This window comes from Camelus ferus, chromosome 6 (assembly GCF_009834535.1).
Source record: "Camelus ferus isolate YT-003-E chromosome 6, BCGSAC_Cfer_1.0, whole genome shotgun sequence".
NCBI classification, from domain to species: domain Eukaryota; kingdom Metazoa; phylum Chordata; class Mammalia; order Artiodactyla; family Camelidae; genus Camelus; species Camelus ferus.
Genome location: NC_045701.1, coordinates 3,407,845 through 3,430,035, shown reverse-complemented (window position 1 = coordinate 3,430,035; position 22,191 = coordinate 3,407,845). Strand labels below are relative to the sequence as shown.

The window sequence follows — 22,191 nt, the reverse complement described above, 5'->3', positions numbered from 1 at the left end:
CTGCGTCCCGTCGCCCCGTCCGCAGGGCCCGGGGCCGAGCCGGCGGGGCAGCTCCCGAGGGAGGCGGCGCCGGTTCCCACAGCCGGCCGGGCCGCCGGGCCCCTTTGAAGTGGCCGCAGCTGCACACCCCGACCCGCGGCTAATCCCTGCCGACGCGGGCGTCCTCGCCCCCCCGCATAGCAATAGTGTCCGCGCTGAATGGCGCTGGCTAATTACCTCGCTCGCACCGCCGCGGGTGAATGAGAGAATCCGGCATTGTGCGCGGCGAATGGAGAAAATAAGACAGCCATTGTCCTCGCACGCCAAACGAGGGTTTGATGTCGCTGGGGCGAGCGAGGCACCATTTCCCGCCACCCCCTCCCCCCGGCGGGGCAAATTCCCCAGCTGGGCCGGGGCCCCGGCGGACCGGGGAAACTGAGGCAGGAGTTTCCGTCTCCCCTGGGGGTGGACTGCCCCGGGGCTCCCCTCTCCACAAGCAGGTTCATTTTTTTTTTCTTTTTAATTTCTATTGAAATACAGTCAGCTTACAGTGTTGTGTCAATTTCTGGTGTAGAGCAAAATGTTTCAGTCACACATATACATACAAATACTCGTTTTCATATTCACCACCGGCAGATTCTTAGAGGCACCTACTGTGGTCGCCCGGTTCGATCCCTGACTCAGAAAAAAAAAAGGCGCAGCCCGGCTTTCAACGGCCTAATGAGATTTCGTTGGGAACACATGAAACAATGAGAGGAGTCGGGAATTCATTTCCCTCAGTGCCCAACTGTGTGCCACCAGCTGAAAGGGCTGGAGAAGGTCAGGGTATGGCCCGGAGAGATGTGAGGAGAGGAGCAGGGCCCTGAAAAGAAGGGGACAGGAAATGGAGAGCTGGCGGGAGCCTGGACTGAAGAAGGGACTGGCATGTTCAGGGAGGAAGAGGGAAATGGTTGGAAAGGGGACGTCCAAATTATCTAAAGTCTGCAGAGTCAGGTGTCACCATTCAGATGTAATGGCAGAAGCACAGAGGCCACTGTTCTGAGGCAAGAAAGATCCCGAGGAGAGTGGTGGATGGATAGGAAAGATTGGAGTTCCAACTACGTGCAGGTGGAAACTGACTCATTATCAGAAACCAGACTAGCCTGGGGCATTTCCCTTTTTTCTTGTATGAGGATGTGATAGAGCTCAACTTAGAAATCAGCACTCAAGGATCACAGTGCAGATGGACAAGTTGATGACCACTATTTATGCATTCAACAGATTCCCAGATTCCCTGCTTTATCTGGCTGCTGTCTCTTCACCGCCACCACCCAGTAAGTTTGCTTTTTGGTCGGGTGGGAAGAAGAGATTATGTCCTTCAAGATCAAGAGGTAACTTATCTTTCTATCCCTCAGAGTACACAACTCAGAGGCAGGTATGTATAGGGCAGATGCTCTTTGAGATTTGTTGACTTGAGAACTGACCTGCTTTTATATCCTTCGGTTCCATGTATCCTTTTCCTGGAAGTACAGAATTTCTAATCCTTTCTGATGGGTTCTTAGGTTATTTCTGCCTGGAGGAAGATTGTCATACAGAAGACCCAATGTCCTATCAGGCTTACCAAGTGATAAAAAGGTCTCAGATCAACAGTAGGCTGTCGGGCTGACCCAGGATCCCTGAGCATATGATGCATATTACAAAGCTCTTTCTGAGGCATCAATCTTTTCTAATGTCCATGTCACCACAACTAGATAATAAGCCTTTTGTGGGCAGCCCATAACCAAACTCTTAAACAGGATCATCCATCTTACCCACCCATCCATCCGTTTATCTGAGAATAAAATTAAAGAATGGACAACACTTGTTGAGAGACAATGAATGGCAGCCAAAATTGTTCCTTGTTTTGACTGATCAACCACATTTGACGTTACCAAGCGCTAACTGTAACAGTGATACAGGAAAAGCGTGCTTTTTAAAGGAGAGAAAAATCTAAGTATAGCTCATTGTTTGTCTGAGCCGATCCTGAGTCAAGGTTTAATCTAACCCCGGTCATAACCTCCAATATGATCATAATGTTTTTCTTTATAATTCTCCTAAATCTTCGTCTTAGAGTCATATTTCTTCTGCCTAACGCTTTAGAGCCTTAAGCCCCCTTAGCATCACAGCACCTGCTGCTGCAGAGCGACTCCCCCGCATTCTACCTGGTTAGTTGATCTGCTCAGTTAGTTGGTTTAGAGAACTTCAAAACAAAACAAAAAGCTAGAGCTGCGGAGGGGATAGATGTAGGACGCCTGGAGCCCCACCGTCTGGCTTCCCTCTTTCCTCCACCTCCAGCCCCTCAGCCCCCTCTACAGAACCAAGGACTCTAAGGAATGATGCTTAAAGTCCCCTGATCTAGAGGAAAAAGGGAATTACCCAAGCAGACAATAGCTAGTTCGTAGTAGATCAAAGATCATTCCAATGCTGTACAGGCCACTAGTTTCATTTTACAAGACTAAAAGGACCATTCAACAGAAACTACAAATATAATTGTTACTGTGTATTACTATATGTGTGCCTTTATGGTTTGTCCAGATTTCAGCAAGCGTGCCTGAATGCTGAATCCCCAGAATATTATACTTGGGAACTGATCCACTACTCAACAACATGAGGTGCCTCCAGGCCCAAATTAGAGATTCAGTGCTTTTCACTGAAAAAGTGCTTCTTAAAGGAAGCTTATTTCTCTTCATATCTCTTCTTTCCCCAATCTCAAGACCATAAATAACTAAAACTAATGCTCCATGGGTGAATATTTTGAGAAGAAGATAATGAGTCGAATAATGAGTGGTTTTTCTTTTTCTCCCCTTATCCATTTCCACAGCATCATGCATTCACAGGATGCTTTGTTATCATGGTTATAACTTTTCAAGATAATAGGAAGGTAGGCATGCACATTCAGGGATAGTCTTTCCAAAGAGGGGTGCTTCCTAGCATGGAACTGGCCTTTTAGCTCTTCTTGAGGTGAGGCCAAAGGTCTGGCATCCTGGGTCTCTCTCTAGCTTGCCTGGAAGGGTGTCCCACCCTGAGGTGACTAAGTACCTCCCCTGGGATGGCAGACTGGGGTCTAAACTCCCCAGGCCAAGTGCTTCCTACTCGGCACTCAGTCATGGCACCTGCCGCTCAGTCCCATCCTAATCGTCCCCCGAGCTGGCCAGCAGCAGAGGGACCTTGGAAAAAGGGTGTTCCAAGGAAGGGAACAGAACAGGGAGATAGGGGTGCCCTTTAAGACCGGAAGAAGGTAGATTAGGAGAGTCAGGATACAGTTAGACGCAGACATGGCCACTCTCAGCTTCTGACAGTAGGGGCTCAGAAGCAGGCAGAGAATGGCTTAAGTAAAACTCCCCTGTAGACCCTTGGCAGGTAATATATGACTCAGCTTTATCTGCCCTCCCCCAGCCCCAGGCTGTTGAGCTCCAGAGGGTGAGTGTGCCTACCACAGCAGGCAGGACATAAGTGCTGTGTTCCTATCCCCCCTTTCATACACCCCGTTCTCTCACCTCCCCAGGCAAGCCCTGGGTTCAGCACTGAGGATGCACAGAAGAGCAAGCCCCTCCCCTCAAGGAGACTGCAGACCAGTGGGAAGGACAAGCATATACTCACTGTCCCGAACAGACTGTGTCTTTTGATTCTCCCCACCCCACCCCCAAAAAAGCAAAGCTGGGCATATGCCCGATGAATCCTTCTTGAATTGATGTAATAAAAGCTAGATAGCTTTATTTCAGAAAAGCCTTGATCCCATCAACCTTACACTTACCAGCTTGCTTGTAATGATCTTGATTTTGTCACAGTTCGATGGGAAAATGACTGATTTGGGAAGCAAAATCAGAAACACAGGAGAGCAGGAATATCAAACAGGCTCAATCCTGAGGCTCATTCTATGTGATATCATAATTGGTCTTCTGAAATCAAGAATATTCTAAACCAGTCTTCAAGTGGGACTAATTTAGACAGGGTTTCTCTGAGGTACTTGAGGTTTGGCATACAATTTTAAGAGACCTCAAAAAATTAGGGTGAAGGGAATTATTGCAGAAAGAGGGTGACATTCCATATAATCTGGAATGTAAGAGGCAAAACAGAAATAACCTACAAGGGGTGGGGGTTAGGAAAAAAACAAGCCAGATGTGAAGATGGCAGAAAAAGATCCAAGAATTGTTTATTACAAGCCAAATACTGGGTTTCAGCTTTCTACCATCCTGGCTCCGAAGTCAGAGCCCAAATTCCATTTGGCCAAACAGCACATTGGAGGGAGCATCTGATCACTTTCTGTTCCAGTTCTGTACACCCAAGACTTGGGGTAAGGCCCTCTCTCTGGATCTCAGCTTCCACAGCAGTGATGTGAGAAACTTAGGGGTAAGAAGCTGGGGGAGAGGGGAGGGGAGGGTCAGAGTCAATCAGCAAAACCTAGAAAGCTCCCCTCTCCCCATTCCTGCCTTCCCCTGGGGTGAGCACACTCCCAAGCACTGTCAGAGCAACCAGCAACCATCTCTTGGTTCAATCTGTCATTCTATGATGGCTCTGGGACCCTTTCTGTTTCCTTTCCCTAGTAGAGCTGGCCTATTCAAAGGTTTGCCCACAAACTTTTCTTTAGCACCATCTCCTTGTCAGAAATTCTGTGCCCCAAGCCAATTGAGGGGAAGGGGACTGGGAACCCAAGATCTCCACTATCCTGTTCCATTTTGCTCCCCAAGACCATTTCGAGGCTCCCGGTTGGTGGCGGCGAGTTCCCGAGTGAGTTACCAAATGAAGGCCAGGGAAGCAGTGACCCCGAGGCACCATGCAGGAGCCCCCGTGAGGACACACGTGCATTCGCAGACAAGAGATACACTCAAACACTTGCACACGCACACACGTTCTCACCCCCACACAGACAAACCAGGGTGCGGTGACTTGACAGCCTCGCGACCGCGCGGCGCGGGGTTAATTGAACGCACATTGATTCTGCCGCGCATCAGCCAGACTGGCCCAGGCCGGCCGCGCCTCCCGCGAGAAGCGGCCGCGCTTTGTGCTGGAGGTGGAGGTGGGGGACGTCCGTTTTCCCCAAAGGAGGCAGATCTTTTGCGGAGCCCGGCTCCTGCAGTCCAGGTTTACTCTCATCCCACCGCGATCGGCCGCCCCGGGGCGGAGAGCAAGTCCCTGCGCGGGGACGGCGTGGCAGGCGACACGGCTCCCGGAGCGCGCGGGGACTGGCAAGCGCCTGGCTGCCACACCCACCGGGGCCGCGCCCCTGAGCCCCAAGGACCCGGCCGGCTGCTTCCGACACGTGCTCCGCCGCTGTCGGGAGGCAGGCGGGAGGCCACCAGGCCCGAGGGGAACGTCAGAGGATGAGGATGACAAGAGAACTTTGCGGCAGAACTTCGATCCTGACATTTGAAAAAGGAGGAGGCCACGCCCAGCGCTCCAGGAGAGAGGACTGGGAGAGGGGGATGCAGGAGAACGCTAGAGCGAGCCTTAGGGGTAGACGGGAGAGTTGCGGAGAAGGGAACCGTGTTCAAGCCAAAACAAGTCAGTGTCTCAGAATTTTAGGGGACTTCAGGAGTCTCGTAATCTGGTCCTCTCCATGCTGCCTTCCACCTATGGGGAAACAGGTCCAGGAAGTGACTTTGTGGGTCCAAAGTCAAACAGGGATGGGTTGAATATTTACATAGTAAAAGCAGTTTCTTACTGAAGTGGGAGCGGGGGAGGGCACGGAAGTCATGGTGTCGAGTCCAAGCTCCTCCCATGACCCTCAAATAATGATGGGGTCAGAGATGTTCCTTCCAAGCCAGTCCAAGCCAGGTACCTCCCCTGGAGTCCTGTCTCCAGGACTGAGCACAACCAACCCCCGCCCCCAGCTTCTATGCCCTGCTGACACCAACGCCCTCTGAAACCTGAATAAAGGGTGCCTCCACTGGTGGATGGGGGTCCGGGGGCAGAACCCTATACTCTCCAGATGCATGGACCCTACTCATCGTCTCCCCTTCCAAAGACAGGCAGGGCAGCACTCCCTCCCATTTCCCACAAAGACAAACTGAGGCCCGGCAGCTTGAAGGGAAGGAGGAAGCTTGAACCCAGATCCAGCCCTCAGTGCAAGTCTATCTGCGTCTGTCATTGGCTCGGGCTTCCTCAGGGTGTCTATAGTCCCACCACCAGTCCCACAGCAGCAGTGAGTGGGGTTCTACTACTGATAGGGTTTGGGGATGAGGTCTAGCTTTGTCCCCGATTTCTCCCCGGCAAAGTGCAGGGTCTTTGCAGACACAATCCCAGGTGGGAAGGGGCCACGTTGGGAGGAGGACGTGGAGGCATGTCTCTGGCAGGCAGGGCCACAGACCAGGGCATATGCCACAGGAAATAGCCCCCTGAACCAAGCCTTCAGGTGGGGATGGAGGCACGAACCAGGACCTTCCCCAGAAGTCAGGTTGCTGAGAGTATGAAGAGACACTGAGCACCCAGGGCCGCTGCTGGATCCCAAGGGGGCCTGGGCTGGTGCTTTCCCACCCCACCTCCCACCATTCCTGGTTCTCACCCAGAGACCCAAAGTCTTCCCTGTTCTAGGGACTCCAGCCCTAAGTGTCCCAGTCCTCTTGCCAGTAAGGTCCCTGCGCTGTGCCCTTCCAGCAGGCACAGCCTGCCCCCTACCCCCCGCAGTGCTGCTGGGTTTATCAGGAAGCCTGCCAACCAACACATTGCTCAGTGGGGCCAAGAAGGCAGACCCCTTACCCAGCTTGGGGTGGCAGAGTCTCCCGGCCACCACAGCAGGCAGGGACTGTGGTCTGGGGCGGGGGAGGGGGCAGGTAACTCTATGAGGCCTTAGGCCACCTTGCCCAGGCAAGGGGACAGCACAAGGACAATCAGCAGCCTGGCTCCTCCATCCTCCGGGCTGATTATGGCTCTTCCCTACTACCTCCCCCCCCCACCCCGCCCCCTGAACCCCTGGGGAGAAGGATCCTTCTCAGTCACACCAGTTCCTCTCCTGTGATTTGTTCTGAATTTTCAAACAAAGAGTAATTATGACAGATGTGGAGCAATCAGCGTCATTATGCGGGAAACAAGAAAGGGAAAGGGAGCTGAGGGGGCCCCAGGGGGGAGGGGAACCTGTCTTTCCTCCTCAGAAGAAGCCACGCCCCCCACCTCCAGCAGTCCCAGTACCCTCCCAGCTTCCTCTCCTGTACCCAGCCGCTCTGCGCAGCCTCACAGGTAGGACTTCTCTCTGTAGAGCGTCCCAGCAGAGCATCCCAGCCTAACTGGCCCTCCGGATTCTTCCCGGGCCTCCAGCAGCAGCTGGGGGTGGGGAGCGTGGAGCCCTGCCCCACACACCGGGAGTGGCTCCCACTGTGGCCAGAGTTCTAAGCTGTTCTCTGCTTCCCAACACTCCCCCACACCCACCCTGCCTGTGCCCAGGTACCAGGCTCTATTTCTGAGGCAGAAATACTGATTATATTCTCAAGGGACTCTAGCCCCTTCTGAGGACACTCAAGCCATTGAATTTGGGGTGGGGCAGACCGGGTTTAAATCCCCACTTCTCTACTGTGTACCCTTGGGCAGGTTAATTAACCATTCTGGCCTTCTGTTTACTCATCTGTAAAACAGGAGTAGTAATACCTAGTAACGGAAATGTGGGAATTAAGTAAGTTAGCATATATAGGGCTTACCAGGACTACTTCCACTATTACTAGTTAGTTCAGCACTAGTGCCAGCACTTAGGTAGCCCTCAAACCACTCAGCTCAGCACCCGGTGTGATTTGCAAACTCAGAGGCCCTCAGAAATGTGCCATCGATCTTGGCGCCCACATCCAAGATTTGCTGGTTAACACTCACAACCAGAACTACAACCACAGACAAAGCCTGGGACAGGGCAGGATACAAGAAGAATGGAAATAAATGTGCTAGTCTGCCCGGGGCGGGGTCGGGGCGGGGTCGGGGTGGAGGTGGGGGCGAGGGTGGGGGGTGGGTATAAGATCTCCCGCTTCCCCAGCCAGAGAGCAGTGATGCCCTGGGGAAGGCAAGAGGCACGAGGAACTCCGGAGGCTCTCTTACCTGCCCAGGCTGGAGCACCAAATACATCCCTGGGAAGGTGACCCCCTTGGGGCCTCAGTTTTCACGTCTATAAAATGAGAAGGTGGAACCAGATGAGTTCCAAAGTTTCCCCCATAGTCTGGATGCCTGTGACCCTACTTAGAGGCTGGGAAGACCTCCAAGGTCCTAGGTGGACTGGGAATTTCAGGATTCTTTTGCAGTAGCTGGCCACTCAGTGAAAGGGCCGGCAGGCCTGGGTTCATCCTCTCTCTCTCTCTCTCTCTCTCTCTCTCTCTCTCTCTCTCGCTCGGTGGTCTGCCTCCCTCCTCCATTTCCCTCTCCATTTAGGTGGTCTGGTCACCATCTGCCCACCCAAGCCCCTGGGGCCTCTTGCTAGTCCCCCCCTCACATTCCAATGGCCTTGGGGGCAGCAGCCAGACCAGAAAGTCCAGTTCCTGCCCATTATCACTGTTCGCATCTGCACTGCAACCCAACACCGGCATTCCAGAGAGCAGCCCGGGGCTGCCCCCACCACCCACCGTGGTCAGTGTCCGGGCGCTCGGAGACAGGCCCCTAGCAGGGGCCAGTGTTCTCAGATTCCTCTCAGGGAAGGTGAGCCCCCAGGGAGGCTCCAACTTGCTGGGGAGGCCACAGACCCCTTCCTTTGGGGTCTCTGAACCTCGTCCTCTCAGAGTCTCCTCTTCCTGTCTCTTTGTTCTGTGCAGAGGCCTGAGCTCACCTCCTTTTGCTCCTGAAACAGAGACACCACCCTCCAAGCACAGCAGAGGATGGTGGACACAGGACTCGCTACACCTGCAGAAAGAGGCGGGAGGAAGGACAGAACAGCAAAGAGTGCTGGAGAAAGGAAGACAGCAGGGCAGGGGAAACGAGAGCTGAGGGCCTCACAGGAAAGCAGGGAGGGGCAGAGCGTATGCGGGGGTGTCAAAGAGTGATGAGCCTCCAGACTAAGATCCTGAGAAAAGATAGAGAGGATGGGTGGGAGAAGCTGGGACGTGAGCCCTCAGCATCAACTCTACTTCCCTCTGCCTGAATCAGGTGGCCGGCTGGCCTGGATTAAGCCCACACTCCCCCCCTCCTCCATCTCCCTGTGGCCTGGGGTCTGGCCTGGAGCTCCTCCTGCTTGTCCCTTGCTGGGCCTCCTTGCTGGGCCCCTGCCTTTCCACCTTCCCTGGGTCACAACATCACCTGCCCAGGCACTCCTCTTTAGGAAGCCCCTGAGACTGCTCCATCCACAGAGGTCACTCTCTCTTCTGCCCCTCCCTTGCATCTGAGGGCAGTTATAAAGTGTCAGCCTTTCTTGGAACAGGGTGAACAAGTTGGGGGCTAGAGAAGCGAGCTCAGAAATCAAAGAACGGTCCTTTGGTGGGGCTAGGGGCAGGGGGGTGGGGAGCTGTGGAGGAAGGATGGAGCAGCCCTGCCAGCAGTCTCGGATTGCAGCCAGATTGCTGGCACCCGCCTAGTGAATAAGAAAACTATGACCTAGACTCTCAGAGGTACTAAGGCCAGACCCACATGCCCATCATGTAAGTCCCACCCTCTACCAGCGACCTCGCTCGCTTGCCTCCTCCCTCACTTCAGCTGGCTAAGTAATAGTCCCTTGCAGGACCTAATGAAATTATCTCCCACCCGCTCTTGCTCTGCACCAGTTCTGTCCACTCTAGATCCCTAGCCTGGCCACACTGCTCAAGGGAAGAGGGATTCCCCACGGGGAAGTCATTTGGAGGGAGCTGGCCCCTAATCCTGAGCCCCGAGCACATCCTTCAGCACACACCTGTATGCTCAGGTGCCCGCAGAAGAGGCCCACGTGGCAACATCCACACGCACTACTGATCTCCACGTTCCTTGTTGCAACAAGGCCACGGCCGGAGAATCTTAGGGAGCCATCGGAATCACTCAGTCCAGTTTAAACAAAGACAGCGGTGAGCTGTTTGGTTTCCCATACGGGGTGCCCTTCTGTTCCATTCTACGTTTATTGAAGGCTGTGTAGAAGAGCCTTCAAGCTGCTGTGAAAAGTCTTTCACACACACACACACACACACACACACACACACACACGCCTGCAGGGACTCTGGAGAGAAGAGGGAAAGGCAGTACAGAAGGCCAGAAGTGAAAAAGTCCTTTCTCCCTGGGGGTGGGGAGGGACTAGGGGGCTGAGGGGGGCCGGGGGCCTGTTTCATTTGCAGGCTGCAAATGCCTCTCCTATTCACCGGCCCACATTCCCAGCCAAGGCGCCCGGCCACGGACAATGCCCGGGAACAGGAACAGAGAAGATTTGCACATTGTGTTCAAGGGGCCAGCTGGCTGCCTGCGACAGTGGAGCCAAGGTGTGGGAACCAGAAGCATTCGACTTCCACACTCAAGTCCTGCTGCTGGGGTGAGGGGCAGTCCTCCCCGCCCCCACTCCCCCAGGTTGGGACATGGGCTTCATCCAACCAGGGAATAAAGCCCAAGGCAAGAGACCCCAAGCCAGGCATGCGGACTACCAAGCAATTTGGTCTCTGATTCACACCCCATCTGGCGAGGAAGAGAGAGTCTCAGCTCCTCCAGAGATAAACACGCAGCAGCCACCCGTGGTCCTGCCTGTGTGTGTTATATTCCCCTGACGCTCCTCCCCGTTCAGAAGCTTCTGTCCCTTTGCGCTATGCTGTCAATTACGAGGCAGGGAGGGAGAGAGAGAGAGAGAAAGCAAAAGAGATGCAGAGAGAGAAGGGAGAGACAGAGCCTTGCCCCGCGAAGGCCACATGCTCATTCAGTTTCATTCAGTTTTTTACCAAGCTCCAAGGGCAGGGGATGTGAGAAATCCAAAAGAAAGGAAAGCCCTTTAGGAGCTTAAAATCTAGTTGAGGAGACAGATGGAATATCCAGCCACAAAACAGCTACTTAACAAGGCAAGCAGCCGTCACTGAGAAGGTTGAGCCTGAATGCCACAGACCACAAGTCCTCCCCGCCTTAGCAGGGGGAAGAAGGAATTACTGTAAACTAAGTGGTCTTTGGGGAGGGATCGGGTAAGGGATGAGCAGGGGCAAGAATAGACTGGGGAAAGGCCCAGCGAAGGCAGGCGTGTCCCAGGGACTGACTGGATGGCAAGGAAGCCTTAATACCGCAGAGCAGAGGTGAATCTCGCTCCAGTATTACAATGAGAAAAACAAAGCCCAGAGAGGGTGAGTGACTTGCCCAGAGCCACACAGGACTCTTGGCATCCAGACAAGAGCCTTCCCATCATAACCTCACAACTTCTCAGGAGCGTCAGAAGGGGCTGGTCTGTGGAGTACTGACTGGCAGGTAGAAGGCCTTGACCCTCATGGGTTTGCACCTACCTCCGTGCCATGGCATACTCACTGGTGAGCTGCCTGGCAGGAAGGCAGGCCCGGCTGTTCACCCACCACACCAGTGATACCTCAGCGGCAGCGCCTGCTTCCTGCCCTGACCGGTAGGCAGACGTGTGTGAGGGGCAGAGGGGAGACCCCCTCAGGGTGACTTCAGCTGAGCTGCCCATCAGGGAGAAGAGAAGAGCTTGGGTTCCACCCATCAGACCACCAGGTGACAAAGGCCTCCAGGAGTACCAGCCACTGCACAAACTACTGCTCTACACTGAGGCCCTCCGGGCTCCCCTGGATATACTGAGCCCCCCACACAAGCTGTACTCCCCAGCAGCTCCAGTCCACCGTTCGCCCAAACCCCCACCCAGACCTGGTTCCACAGACCTGCCCCCAGACCCACACAAGCATGGATCTCGCTGCTGAAAGAGATTCCAGTGTAGCGGGTTAAACTGCCCTCCCTCAGGCAGGATGAGAGTGATTCCGACTTTAGGAGTGGGTGACTGAGGGCCTGAGAAGTAGGTGACTTAGTGAGGGGGAGACAGCTGGGGACCAGAACTGGACTTTCTCTTTCCAAGAGTCTGGGCTCACCAGGAGCCTTCCTGGAACCCCTGTATCTAAAGGAGCTGAGAACTTCCCATTTCTCACCTCCATCACCTCCCCTCCTCAGAACAGTAATAGTATTTAAGGAACACTTTCTACGTGCCCTGCACTGTGCTAAATTCTTCCCCCATGTTATAGGTAATCCTCACAGCATTCCTACTTGAGAAGTATTATTTCCCCCAATTTAAAGACGAGGAAACAGAGACTGAGAGAGGCTCAAGTCCATCCAGCTGGAGGTTGTTTTGCCTCCACAGCCCACCTTCATGACCATCGTTGGGCCAGCCTAGTCAGGATGGCCCCAGGAGGCAATCCTGGTTCTTTGAGAAGCCAGCCAGCATTAGGACAGGCTGGACCTCATCCTAAATTAGCGGTCAATACCTAGCACTAACAGTAATATGTAAACGAGCATTTCCTAGATGCCAAGTCCTGTGTCAGGTGCTTTATGTCCAACATTTAATCCTCCAACAACCCCAACAGGCTGGTGGGATTATGCTCATGGTTTTTTTCAGAGGAGAGCACAAAGGCTCAAGGGAGTTCAAAGTGATTCGTGCGGAGGACACATCACCAGTGAGTGGCAGAGCTGGGGTTCAAGCCCCCCCAGGTCCCCTCCACGGCCTTCACAATGCTGCCGCCAGACCCCTACACCAGGAATTATGACACGGGAGGGGCTCTACTCTCGCACCTGCGCACCAGTGCCACGGGCATCACCTGGGATCCTGTTAGACTTGCAGGACCCCAGGACTTAGCCTAGACCTACTGATTCAAAATCTGATTGTTATCAAGGTTCCCAGGGAATTCACGGGCACAGGGAAGTTTGAGATGTCCTGCTCTAGACCCTCTCGCTCTGTACTCCAGTTTCCCAAGGGGCCTAAGACCAAGAGCTAGGCCAGGAAGGGAGGGGCAGGAACTGAGGGCACCTGCCTGCTGGGATCTGGGGTGGCTCCCCCCTTAGTTATCTGCCCTCTTTGGAGTCATCCAGGCACACAGAGCTCAACAGGTGTGAGTCAATGCATGTTCCCACTGGATCCCACATGCCCTTCCTGGAGCCCCTCAGGAGGGACAGCAGAGGGTCTCAATAGGCCAGCCGAGCTTCAGCCAATGCCCAGAGGCTGGGGAGAATCCCCAGGCCCTCCCAGGAAGGGGTTAAAACAGAACAAGTCGCACTCTGGCTCGAATAATCCTACTCCCAGAGAGATTTCCCTGGGGTACATCCTAACTGAATCCCAGTGAGGCGAGAGCTGGGGGCTGGGAGTGCTTTCAGGCAGTCTGCTTGTCAGTGGACTCACCTTTAAAGGAAGAAAAAAGCATTGGCTACACTACTGAGCACCTCCTATGTGCCAGGCAAAGCACGGGCTCTGACAGTCCTTACAACCGTCCCACAAAGTAGGATTCTGTGCACATTTCACAGGTGAGGAAACTGGGCCACGGACAGGTTAACTTGTCCAGGATCTCATCCTTAACAAGTATCTGAATTTCCAGCCCCCAAACTATAAACACATGGAACGGCCAGGCAGAGAAACCAGATGTGCTGGAAGCATGAGTGCCCTTAGGACCCTGAGCCACTCTATCCTAAAAGGGAGGTACATAGAGCTGAAGCCCCCAAGGAATCAGCCTGGAGTTTAGCCCATTCTGGTCAGGTCATCTTTCAGTGACGGCACCCAAGCCCACCTGGGACGGAAGAGGGGGCATTCCCAGCCATTGGCCTCTGGCCCGGAGCTCAGAGGCCCCAGCAGACCTGCCCACACACACCTAGACCCCTATCTGCCTCACTGGGTTAGTCCACTGGGTGGACTGTGTGTCTGTGAGGGGTGCTTAGCATGCCCCAGCCCTCAGCCGATGCCCAGGGGCGTGGGAGCAGGCAGGAGGAGCAGGGGCTCTGGAGGGCTCCCCACACCTTTTCACAAGGCGCCCTCCCGCCCTCCCGTGTCACACAACATCTGCCCTGCCTGCGGGCACATGGGCAGGGACTTATTACTAAAGGAGAAAACCCAGGCCGCTAATCAGCTTTGGAGGTTTCTAGGGACATCAGCCTGTGAAGTGAGAGAAGGGGATCCAGCTACCCGCTTGCTTGGTATCCAAGCGTTCCCCCACGGGGCCCCAAGCCTGGTAGGGGAGAGAGGCTGTATCAGACTGCCAGTGTTTGCAGGCAACTCCCCCAGTTTTCCCCAGGACCCCAAAGGATTAACCAAGCTGACCTCACCCTCTGGCCCTTCCCCCAGCCAGAGCCCACAGCTCAATTTCTTATACTGTTAGGAGTTTAAGGAAACCAAACATCTTGAAGGTATTACCATTTATAGAAAAGCACATTTACAATTAGCTATATATAAACACCTGGGGATTTATCTCCCAGAATCCCAGGCTGGTGATGTGGGGGGAGCATCCATCCCTCGGTGCTGACACAGGCCAGGGAGGGTTTGGAGGCTCCCTGAGAAGTCTCATTTCTCCCTTCCGAAAATCTTCCTCGGGTCCCTACCCTCCGTCCACGCTTCTCTTTCTCACATCCAGCCATCTGCTCAGAGGCTGCACCAGCCTTCCCTACGCCGCCGGGAGGGCCGGGGGATGAGGGGTTGCTGAGCCAGAAGTGATTCGGTCTCAAGGTCCAGGGCTGCCTCCCAGAGAGCTCCATATGGGGGCCCGGATCAGCCTTCCTTAGAACAAAGGAGCATCTTAAACTCAACGAAAGCGCTCCTGCCTCAGAACGATTTCATCACTCACCAGCCGTTCAGAGCAACTGTGCAAATGCCCTCAGAGCCAGGAAGAAACTTGTCAGCGATCAGACGGGGAGGAGGCAGTGTGCCATAGGAGTTAGGCATGAAGGTGCAGGGTTCTAGATACTTAGACTGCAGTCCTGGCTCCTCTGCTCCCCAGAATGTCATGAATCCCCCTTAGTCTCAGTTTTCTTATCTGTGAAAGGGGGTTGATAACTGCCCATGTCCCAGTGGCATCATGATGACTGAATGAGATAATTCATGTAAAGCACTTCGACAGGGTGCCCAGTATGCAGTAAGTGCTTAATAAATATTAGCTAGAATCATTACCAACCAAAGTTAAAGCAGCTTTTTTTAAAGGGACATCCCTCCACACACAGAGAAATATAGAGATATTAGACGGAGAAACATTGTCCGCTTGCCAAAACTTTGATCTTTTCTCAGGAGCAGTGGTTCTCAACCATGACCTCCCTCCCTTACAGCCTGCCACCTCCCCAAGATACATACAGAATTCTGGTTTATATAACAATTCCCACGAGTGTGCACAAATTAAGCAACAACAACATACTTTTTGCAGGACAGGGCAGCAAAGCATAGCCATCATTTCATCACCATAGTAACTGGTGGTCCAGCAGTACAAGCAAAGCAAAATTCTAAAGCTGAAACACCTCTTGTCTCTCATTCAAAAAAGCACACCAGGTATCATGTCACCACAATGTATACTTTAAAGATCTTGCAATTTTATTGTCAATTATACCTCAGTGAAGCTGAAATTAAAAAGTACACCAGCATGAAGGTGAGTGGGAGTAATGTCTTCATCGTGTTAACCCTGAAATTATTCTATCATATTTTTCGTAAAGCAAACTGTTGACAAGCTTCAGAATGTCATCACTTGCACAGTGAGGTTTTGTTCTACCCAAAAGTTTTGAAAGTCAGTACATAATTAAACATTGTGTGGAGCCAAAATTACTCTTTAAAATTCTCTTATATCACCCCCAAAGTATGACAGTTGTTTATCTTTAAATTCAAGAATCATTCTCAATAGACTGTGATGCTCACAATATACAGGCATATGGAAACTAAGACACACTGACCTAAGAGCTGGATAGAACTTGCTGTCTCTCTCTGGCTCCTGCTCCCCGCAACAGTGTTTGGCTACATTCTTGTCAGATTGCATTCCAATCAGTTAAATGGGTATATGTTATAATTCCACCACAAATTACTGCTATGCCCCTCTCAAATGACCCATGCTCCAGAAGCTACATAAGATGGAATGGCTCCCTCTATCTCTCATGGCCTGGGGAAAAAAAAAAAAGTAAGGGCACCCACTTACTTGCAGCCTGGATTCGAGCCTTCCGGCTGACCACCAGCCCAAAGCGGTTCTGAGCCACACACTCATAGTCACCCTCATCCGAAGGGCTGCCTCCTCGATCCAGCAGGAAGTGGTGGATCATCAAGGACCCGTTGGCCAGTACAGTGGAGTGGGTACTCTCTGGCAGCTCCACCCCATTCTTCCTCCAGGTGATTCGCACTGGAGGAGTCCCCTCCACCTCGCAGCCTAGCACGACAGGCTGCCCAGGGACTGCAACATCATCACTTGGCTCCACAGCAAATGCCAGTTCAGTGGAGTGGCCAAGACCTGCATCGAGAGGAAAAGGAAAGGTTAATGTGGAATGAGCAGACACACGGGTTCCAAGTTCTCTGGATATGTGTATCCCATCTCCATCACTCTGGGATTTTGGGGGGGAGTAATTAGGTTTATTTACTTATTTTATTTTTAATGGAGGTACTGGGGATAGAACCCAGGACCTCGTGCATGCTAAGCATGCACTCTGCCACTGAGCTATACCCCCCACCCCATTCTGTGATGTTAATTGGAATCTCTATTACTATAGAGAACTTTATGCATTATGAAGTGTCATTTCATGCGGTATACTTACTTAATCAACAGACCATCTCAGAGAGATGGATATTATTTGTACCATCTTTTTTAAAAATTTGAGTCTTTTACAGGAAAGGAAACTGAAGCCCAGAGATGTTAAGCAACCTGTCCCAGGCCTCACAGTTAATAGTTGCAAACCTGGGATCCAAAAGCAAGACTATTGCAATATAGCTGCTGCCACTTCTGTGGTCATCCTGGTTAATCCCTGAAGCCTCACACTTTCATAGTGTGACCTCAGGTAAAGTGTTCATCCTGTCCTGGCTTCCCGTTCCTCATCTGCTTAAATCAGGAATAACAATATAGCTTGTGTTGTAAGGTTGCAAAATATGACTAACAGGCTCAAAGGGACTATGAAAAGTTAAAAGTTCTAAACAAATATAAAGTGAGATAGTAATAAATCATTACTTCTTTTTTTCTGGCAAAACCATCTGAGGTCTGGTCTGATGCCTGGCAGTGAGCAGGGTGTGTGGGCCCAGTACCAGGCACAGGCGAGGCTGTAGGTCCAGCTGCATTGCCCCACCCCTGAGATGCTCTGGGTTTGGTTGTTTTGCTAGTTTTGCCTTTGTTATAAGGTGGGTGAGGGATACCAAACATCAACTCAGATTTCCCAAAATTCAGAAGGAGGGAGGTTTCTAGAACCTTTACTCTCAGCAACCTCTTCACTCCTGCAGGGGGAAAAAAAAAAAGAACTGGAAGGGGAGGGGAAGAAGAGAAAGAAAAGGGTGATCTGGGAATCAGGAGAAGCCAGAGAGGAAGGACAAGCGCTCCAATCCCAGGCATGATGCCAAGTGCCCAACTTCTCCAACGAAGAACTTACCAGACCAGTTACAACTTCACTCCAGGAGGAACGAACCCACCTGGGCTGAAAAGGCAGCCTCAGACCTCTCCTCACATTTCCAGGGAACTAGCGATCCAGGAGCTGGCCCCTCCCCAACAGACCAGCTCCCTCCCTGGCTGTGGGGAGACCGGCCAGTGGGTGGGGAGAAAGGAGGAGGAGGGCTGGGGGTTAGGGGCGTTTCCCCTACCCTCCGGGATGTGTAATTCGTATTTTAAGCCATTTGCTGGTCACGCCTCTTCAAATCCCTACCCATCCTCCTCAAGACCTGGGTTTCAGCTGCCAACCCCGGTATAGCAACCAGAGGATAAAGTTTCTCCTAGATGTGGCCGCGATATTCTGCTTCTCCGGAGCTAAGAGAGGAGAGAATAATGCCCAGAGGAGTGTCCGCTGAGAACTCAGGGTGGGAGGGGGAAAGGACTAGGGTTGCACCCCTCTTCTGTGAGATGGGACCGTTACAGCAGCTGAGGGAACAGGGTGATGGTGACGGAGCTCCGGGCAGCAAAGCAGGCAGACCCTGAGCTCCGCATGTGCATCTTCCCCGGCAGGGCGGGCACGTGGGCATCCCCACCGCCCGCTCGCCCTTGGTCAGCTTCTCTTCCCTTTCCTCAGCTAGTGGGGTGCTCTTGGGTCTCCCCCTCCCCATGCGCCGCCCACCAGGAATCTTCTTCCTTCTTATTCCTCGGTCTCTCCCTCGCACTCTCCGTCCCAGCCCCGGCTCCAAATCCCGGATATGCCCTCTCCGGCCAGCGCAGCCCACTCCGTCCCGGCCTCCGCCCCCGGGGTCTGCGATCTCCTGCCTGGGCCGCCTCCGGTCACTCTGTGCCCATCGCCGACTCCGCGCACCCCAGCTCGCCCCCTCGGACGGGGACTCAGCCCTGCGGTCTCTTATGGCTCGTTCCCCCTCTCCCCAACTCCAGCCAGCCCGCCGAGCTCCTGTTTGCCGCGCGCCTTGCCCCTCGGTCGGGGCTTGGGTCCTCCCCTGAGTCCTGGAGCCGCAGCAGACTGAGTGCCAGTCTCTCCTGGAGGAGCTCTGTCCTCAGCATCCCCCTGCCGCCCCCGGCAGCTTGGCCTCGGTGCCCTCTCCCCGGGCTCCGCCCCGTCCCGCTCGGCTCCCCTTCTCGGGCAAGTCCCTCTGGCCAGGGGTCCGCCTGCAGGTCCGCGCCGCTCTCTCCGGGTCCGCCCTCGCGCCCGCGTACTCCCTTCTCGCCCTTCCCGAGGCGCGGTCCGCAGCCGCCGGGTGGCGGGGGCCCTGGCTCACCGTCGCTCGGCGGGGGCGGCAGCAGCAGCAGCAGCAGGCAGCGGCAGCGGCAGCAGCAGCGGCGGCACGAGCCGGGGCCGGCGGCGCGGGGTCGCGGCGCGCGGAGCAGCCATGGGGCTCGCTGTCCGCTGGGCTCGGCGACGCGCGGCTCCGGGGCCTCTCGAGGCTCACAGCGTCCCGCGGGGCCGGCGCCGGGGCCGGGGCCGGGGCTCTGGCCGGGGCCGAGCCCGGGCGGCGGGAGGCTGGGGCCACATGCCTGCCTAGGAGCGCCGGGGGCGCAGGGGGAGCGCCGCTTGCGCCATCTTGCACCCACCCCGGCGATCTGTCAGCGGAGCCCGGGGTGCGCGCTCCGCAATCGCAACGCCCGCACCCGCCCCGCCCTCCTCTTGCCGCCCGCCGCCCCCCTTCCCTCCCCTCCCGGTCCCCTCCCCCAGCCCCCTCTCCCCGGAGGCCCGGTCTGGGGAACAAAAGAGCCGGCGAGCGCTTTAAGCGGCCGGACATTCCCGGCTGCGCGGCGGACGCGCCCCCTGCGCTTTGAACTGAGGCAGGAGCGGCCAGCGCCGTCCCGAGCTACAGCCCCGTATCTCCTCCCCGCGGGCCAGCCCCGGACTTGGGGCGCTGGGGCAGTGGAAACCCAGCGGACTGCGGAGTAGGTCCGGGCTGCGGAGAAACACGCAAAGCTGCGGGATTCGCTCTGACCCACTTTCTGCCGCGCCCTCCTCCACCGTGTCCAAGTCAATATTGTCGAGATAATTCTCTAAAAGCTGCACAAAGTTGTCAAAAATTCCGTTTCCCATGGGTTTCTGGTCCTTCCACCCAAAGGCTAGGACGTTCAGTTGCAAGACTAGCCTCTCTAGACTGAAGAGTTCTGGCGCTTGGGTGGACAGGAGGCAGGAGGGGTGGGAAGGCAGCTTCCTCCGGAGCCCTGGGAGAGCAGACCCAATGGGACAATGAGAATGCTTAAGTAACCCGGGTTCCGACCCCGGTTCTGCCCACTGTTTAGCTCAGCAAACCCTGGCAGTCATCCTCTAGCTCATCTGAAAGATAAAGATAATCATATCTCTCCTACTCACTCATAGGAACATTTAAAGGACACAGGTCGTGACAAATAGCCTGGTAAAAGGAAAAACGCATTTAAAGTTAAAACTCCCAATAGCATTTCTATGCCACAAAGAAGACTCAGTGTTTCATGTCAGAGAGCACACACGGATCCAACATCAGTCTCACAGAAGAATTGTTGTAGAAGTAGGCATGCCTCTTAGGAGACACACACCCATGCTGGCCCTCAGGGGTCTTCAGTCTTGGCCATTCATGATCAAATGGTCTTCTCTTGAGTCCAGCATGATGTGCTAGTCCATCAAAATTGCTGAGCATCTGCTAAGTTCTAGGAGCAGGAGCTTTAAAGAGGGTAGTCTCTGCCTCACTCAGCTATTTGCTCCTCTGGCGCTGGACTGGTATGGCAGAGGTGTAATTACATCTCTCTTTTGGTGCCAACTCTGGAATCTTGGGCCAGGAGCATCAACTATATATAAGACTAACTTTGGTGCAGATGAGTAAAGAAAAGTCGTCCAGAAATCAGGTAAGTTTACTAATGATGGAGTTTGTACAGCCCAAGAACTCCTTACTCTTAGTAGCAATTGGAAGATGAGCCTGAGAGTCAGGACCTGGGACGTACAAGCAAGCAGTGGGAAGCAATGGAGAAATCAGGGTTAGGGGGCACTCCAAGCCCCACACTAATTTCATTATGAGGAGGGAATGATGGGCCTCTATGGCCCTCGGAAAGGGAGGGGAGGAGGCCCCTCCCTGGGCCCAAAGTCCTGGAACTCCCTCCCGCAGGGCTTGAATTCTCCATAACCCCTTCTTGGCTTGTCCTAGACTCAGGAGAGGTCAAATAGGTGTCCTGAGTTGCTGTCATTTTAAATTCATTTTGACAAGTGTTTAATTCTTCTTTATCACAACCCTTGGTCTGAGAGTGATATGCAAATAATGGCTATTCTGCTGCATGCAAAGTGTGCAATATCTCTCCCTATGATCTGTCAATTAACTCGGGACTGGCTCACCAGCTTTTTTGGGGGTGGTCCTGGGCAGGGCAGCCTCTGGCTCTTGGTTCCCTGCCGCAGAAAACCACGCCGGGTCCAGGCACTGTAAAGATCTTAGCAGAGCAGCTGCCCACAGTGATCCTGAGATCTGTGTGGGGTGTAAGTGTGTTTCGTGTGTGACTGTTGTGCCCAGGTTTGAGTTAATGGACTGGGGGTGTTTGTGAAGGTGAGTGCCCATGTGTGGGTTTCTGAGCTTGTAAGTACTACGCCCATATGTGTGAACATGCAGCCATGGGCAATTCTGAAGACCAGAGTTATACAAAGAAGAGTTGTTGAGCCCAGATCTGTGGAGTTGGTGGTTCACTCATCCCTTGCACCCAAGAAACTTAAAAGATGTGTGGCCGGATGGAAAAAGATCTCCAAAGAGCCTAAAAGAGTGCTATCAAAGAACACATCTTTCCCAAGTTCAAGTCTTTTTCCTAAATGCTTGTTGAGGGAGATGATTCAGTTATTTGGGGGGGACGGGGCGCTGGGGTGGTGTTTCCTATTCTAGGATTCTGAGTTACCTATTTTCTTTTTTTTTTTTAGTTTTATTGAAGTATAGTTGATGTACAAAGGTATATAAGTTAAGGTGTACAATAATACAGTGATCCATAATTTTTAAAGGTTATACTCCATTTATAGTTATTATAAAATATTGGCTATCTTCCCTGTGCTGTACAATATATCCTTATAGCTTTTTTTATACATAATAGTTTGTACCTCTTAATCCTCTTCCTCTATACTGCCCTCCAACCCCTCTCCCCACTGGTAACCACTAATTTGTTCTATCTGTGGGTCTGTTTCTTTTTGTTATATTAACTAGTTTGTCGTATTTTTTAGATTCCACATATAAGTGGTACCATACAGTATTTGTCCTTGTCTGACTTATTTCACTTAGAATAACACTCTCCCAAGTCCATCTCTGTTGTTGCAAATGGCAGGATTTCATTCTTGTTTATGGCTGAGTAGTATTCCATTGTGTGTGTGTGTGTGTGTGTGTGTGTGTGTGTGTGTGTGTGTGTGTACATACCACATCTTCTTCATCCAGTCATCTGTTGATGGACACTTAGGTTGCTTCCATATCTTAACTATTGTAAATACTGCTGCTATGAGCATTGGGTTGCATGTATCTTTTCAAATTAGTATTTTTGGTTTTTCTGGATCTATATCCAGGAGTGGAATTGCTGAGTCATATGGTAGTTCTATTTTCAGTTTTTTGAGAAAGTTCTATATCGTTTTCCACAGTGGCTGCACCAGTTGACATTCCCATCAACAGTGTATAAAGTTTCCCTTTTCTCCAGATCTGGTTCAGTTCTTTCTTATAACCACCTGCTCTTTCCCTCTAAAACCAACATTTCCCACCCTGGTAGGAAATACATTTTCTATGGTAGAAAGGCTGAGGGGATTCTAGTCATTTGGTTCCAAAAGAGAACA

At 53.1% G+C, this 22,191-nt stretch overlaps 1 protein-coding gene across 5 annotated transcripts in view; it reads right to left on the bottom strand.

The window, feature by feature from the left end:
• IGDCC3 (immunoglobulin superfamily DCC subclass member 3) overlaps positions 1-18,426 on the bottom strand; it is a 39,832-nt gene extending 21,406 nt beyond the window's left edge. For 2 of the 5 annotated variants that reach the window (XM_032480936.1, XM_032480937.1), the window contains exon 1: positions 15,972-16,401. In XM_032480936.1, coding sequence (XP_032336827.1) covers positions 15,972-16,092 — 121 coding nt within the window. In that variant the 5' untranslated portion in view covers positions 16,093-16,401. Of the gene's footprint in view, positions 1-15,971; positions 16,402-17,397 lie in introns of those variants that run through there. The other 3 variants (XM_032480935.1, XM_032480933.1, XM_032480934.1) reach the window with 3 other exon arrangements.
• Between the last annotated feature and the right edge of the window lie 3,765 nt (positions 18,427-22,191).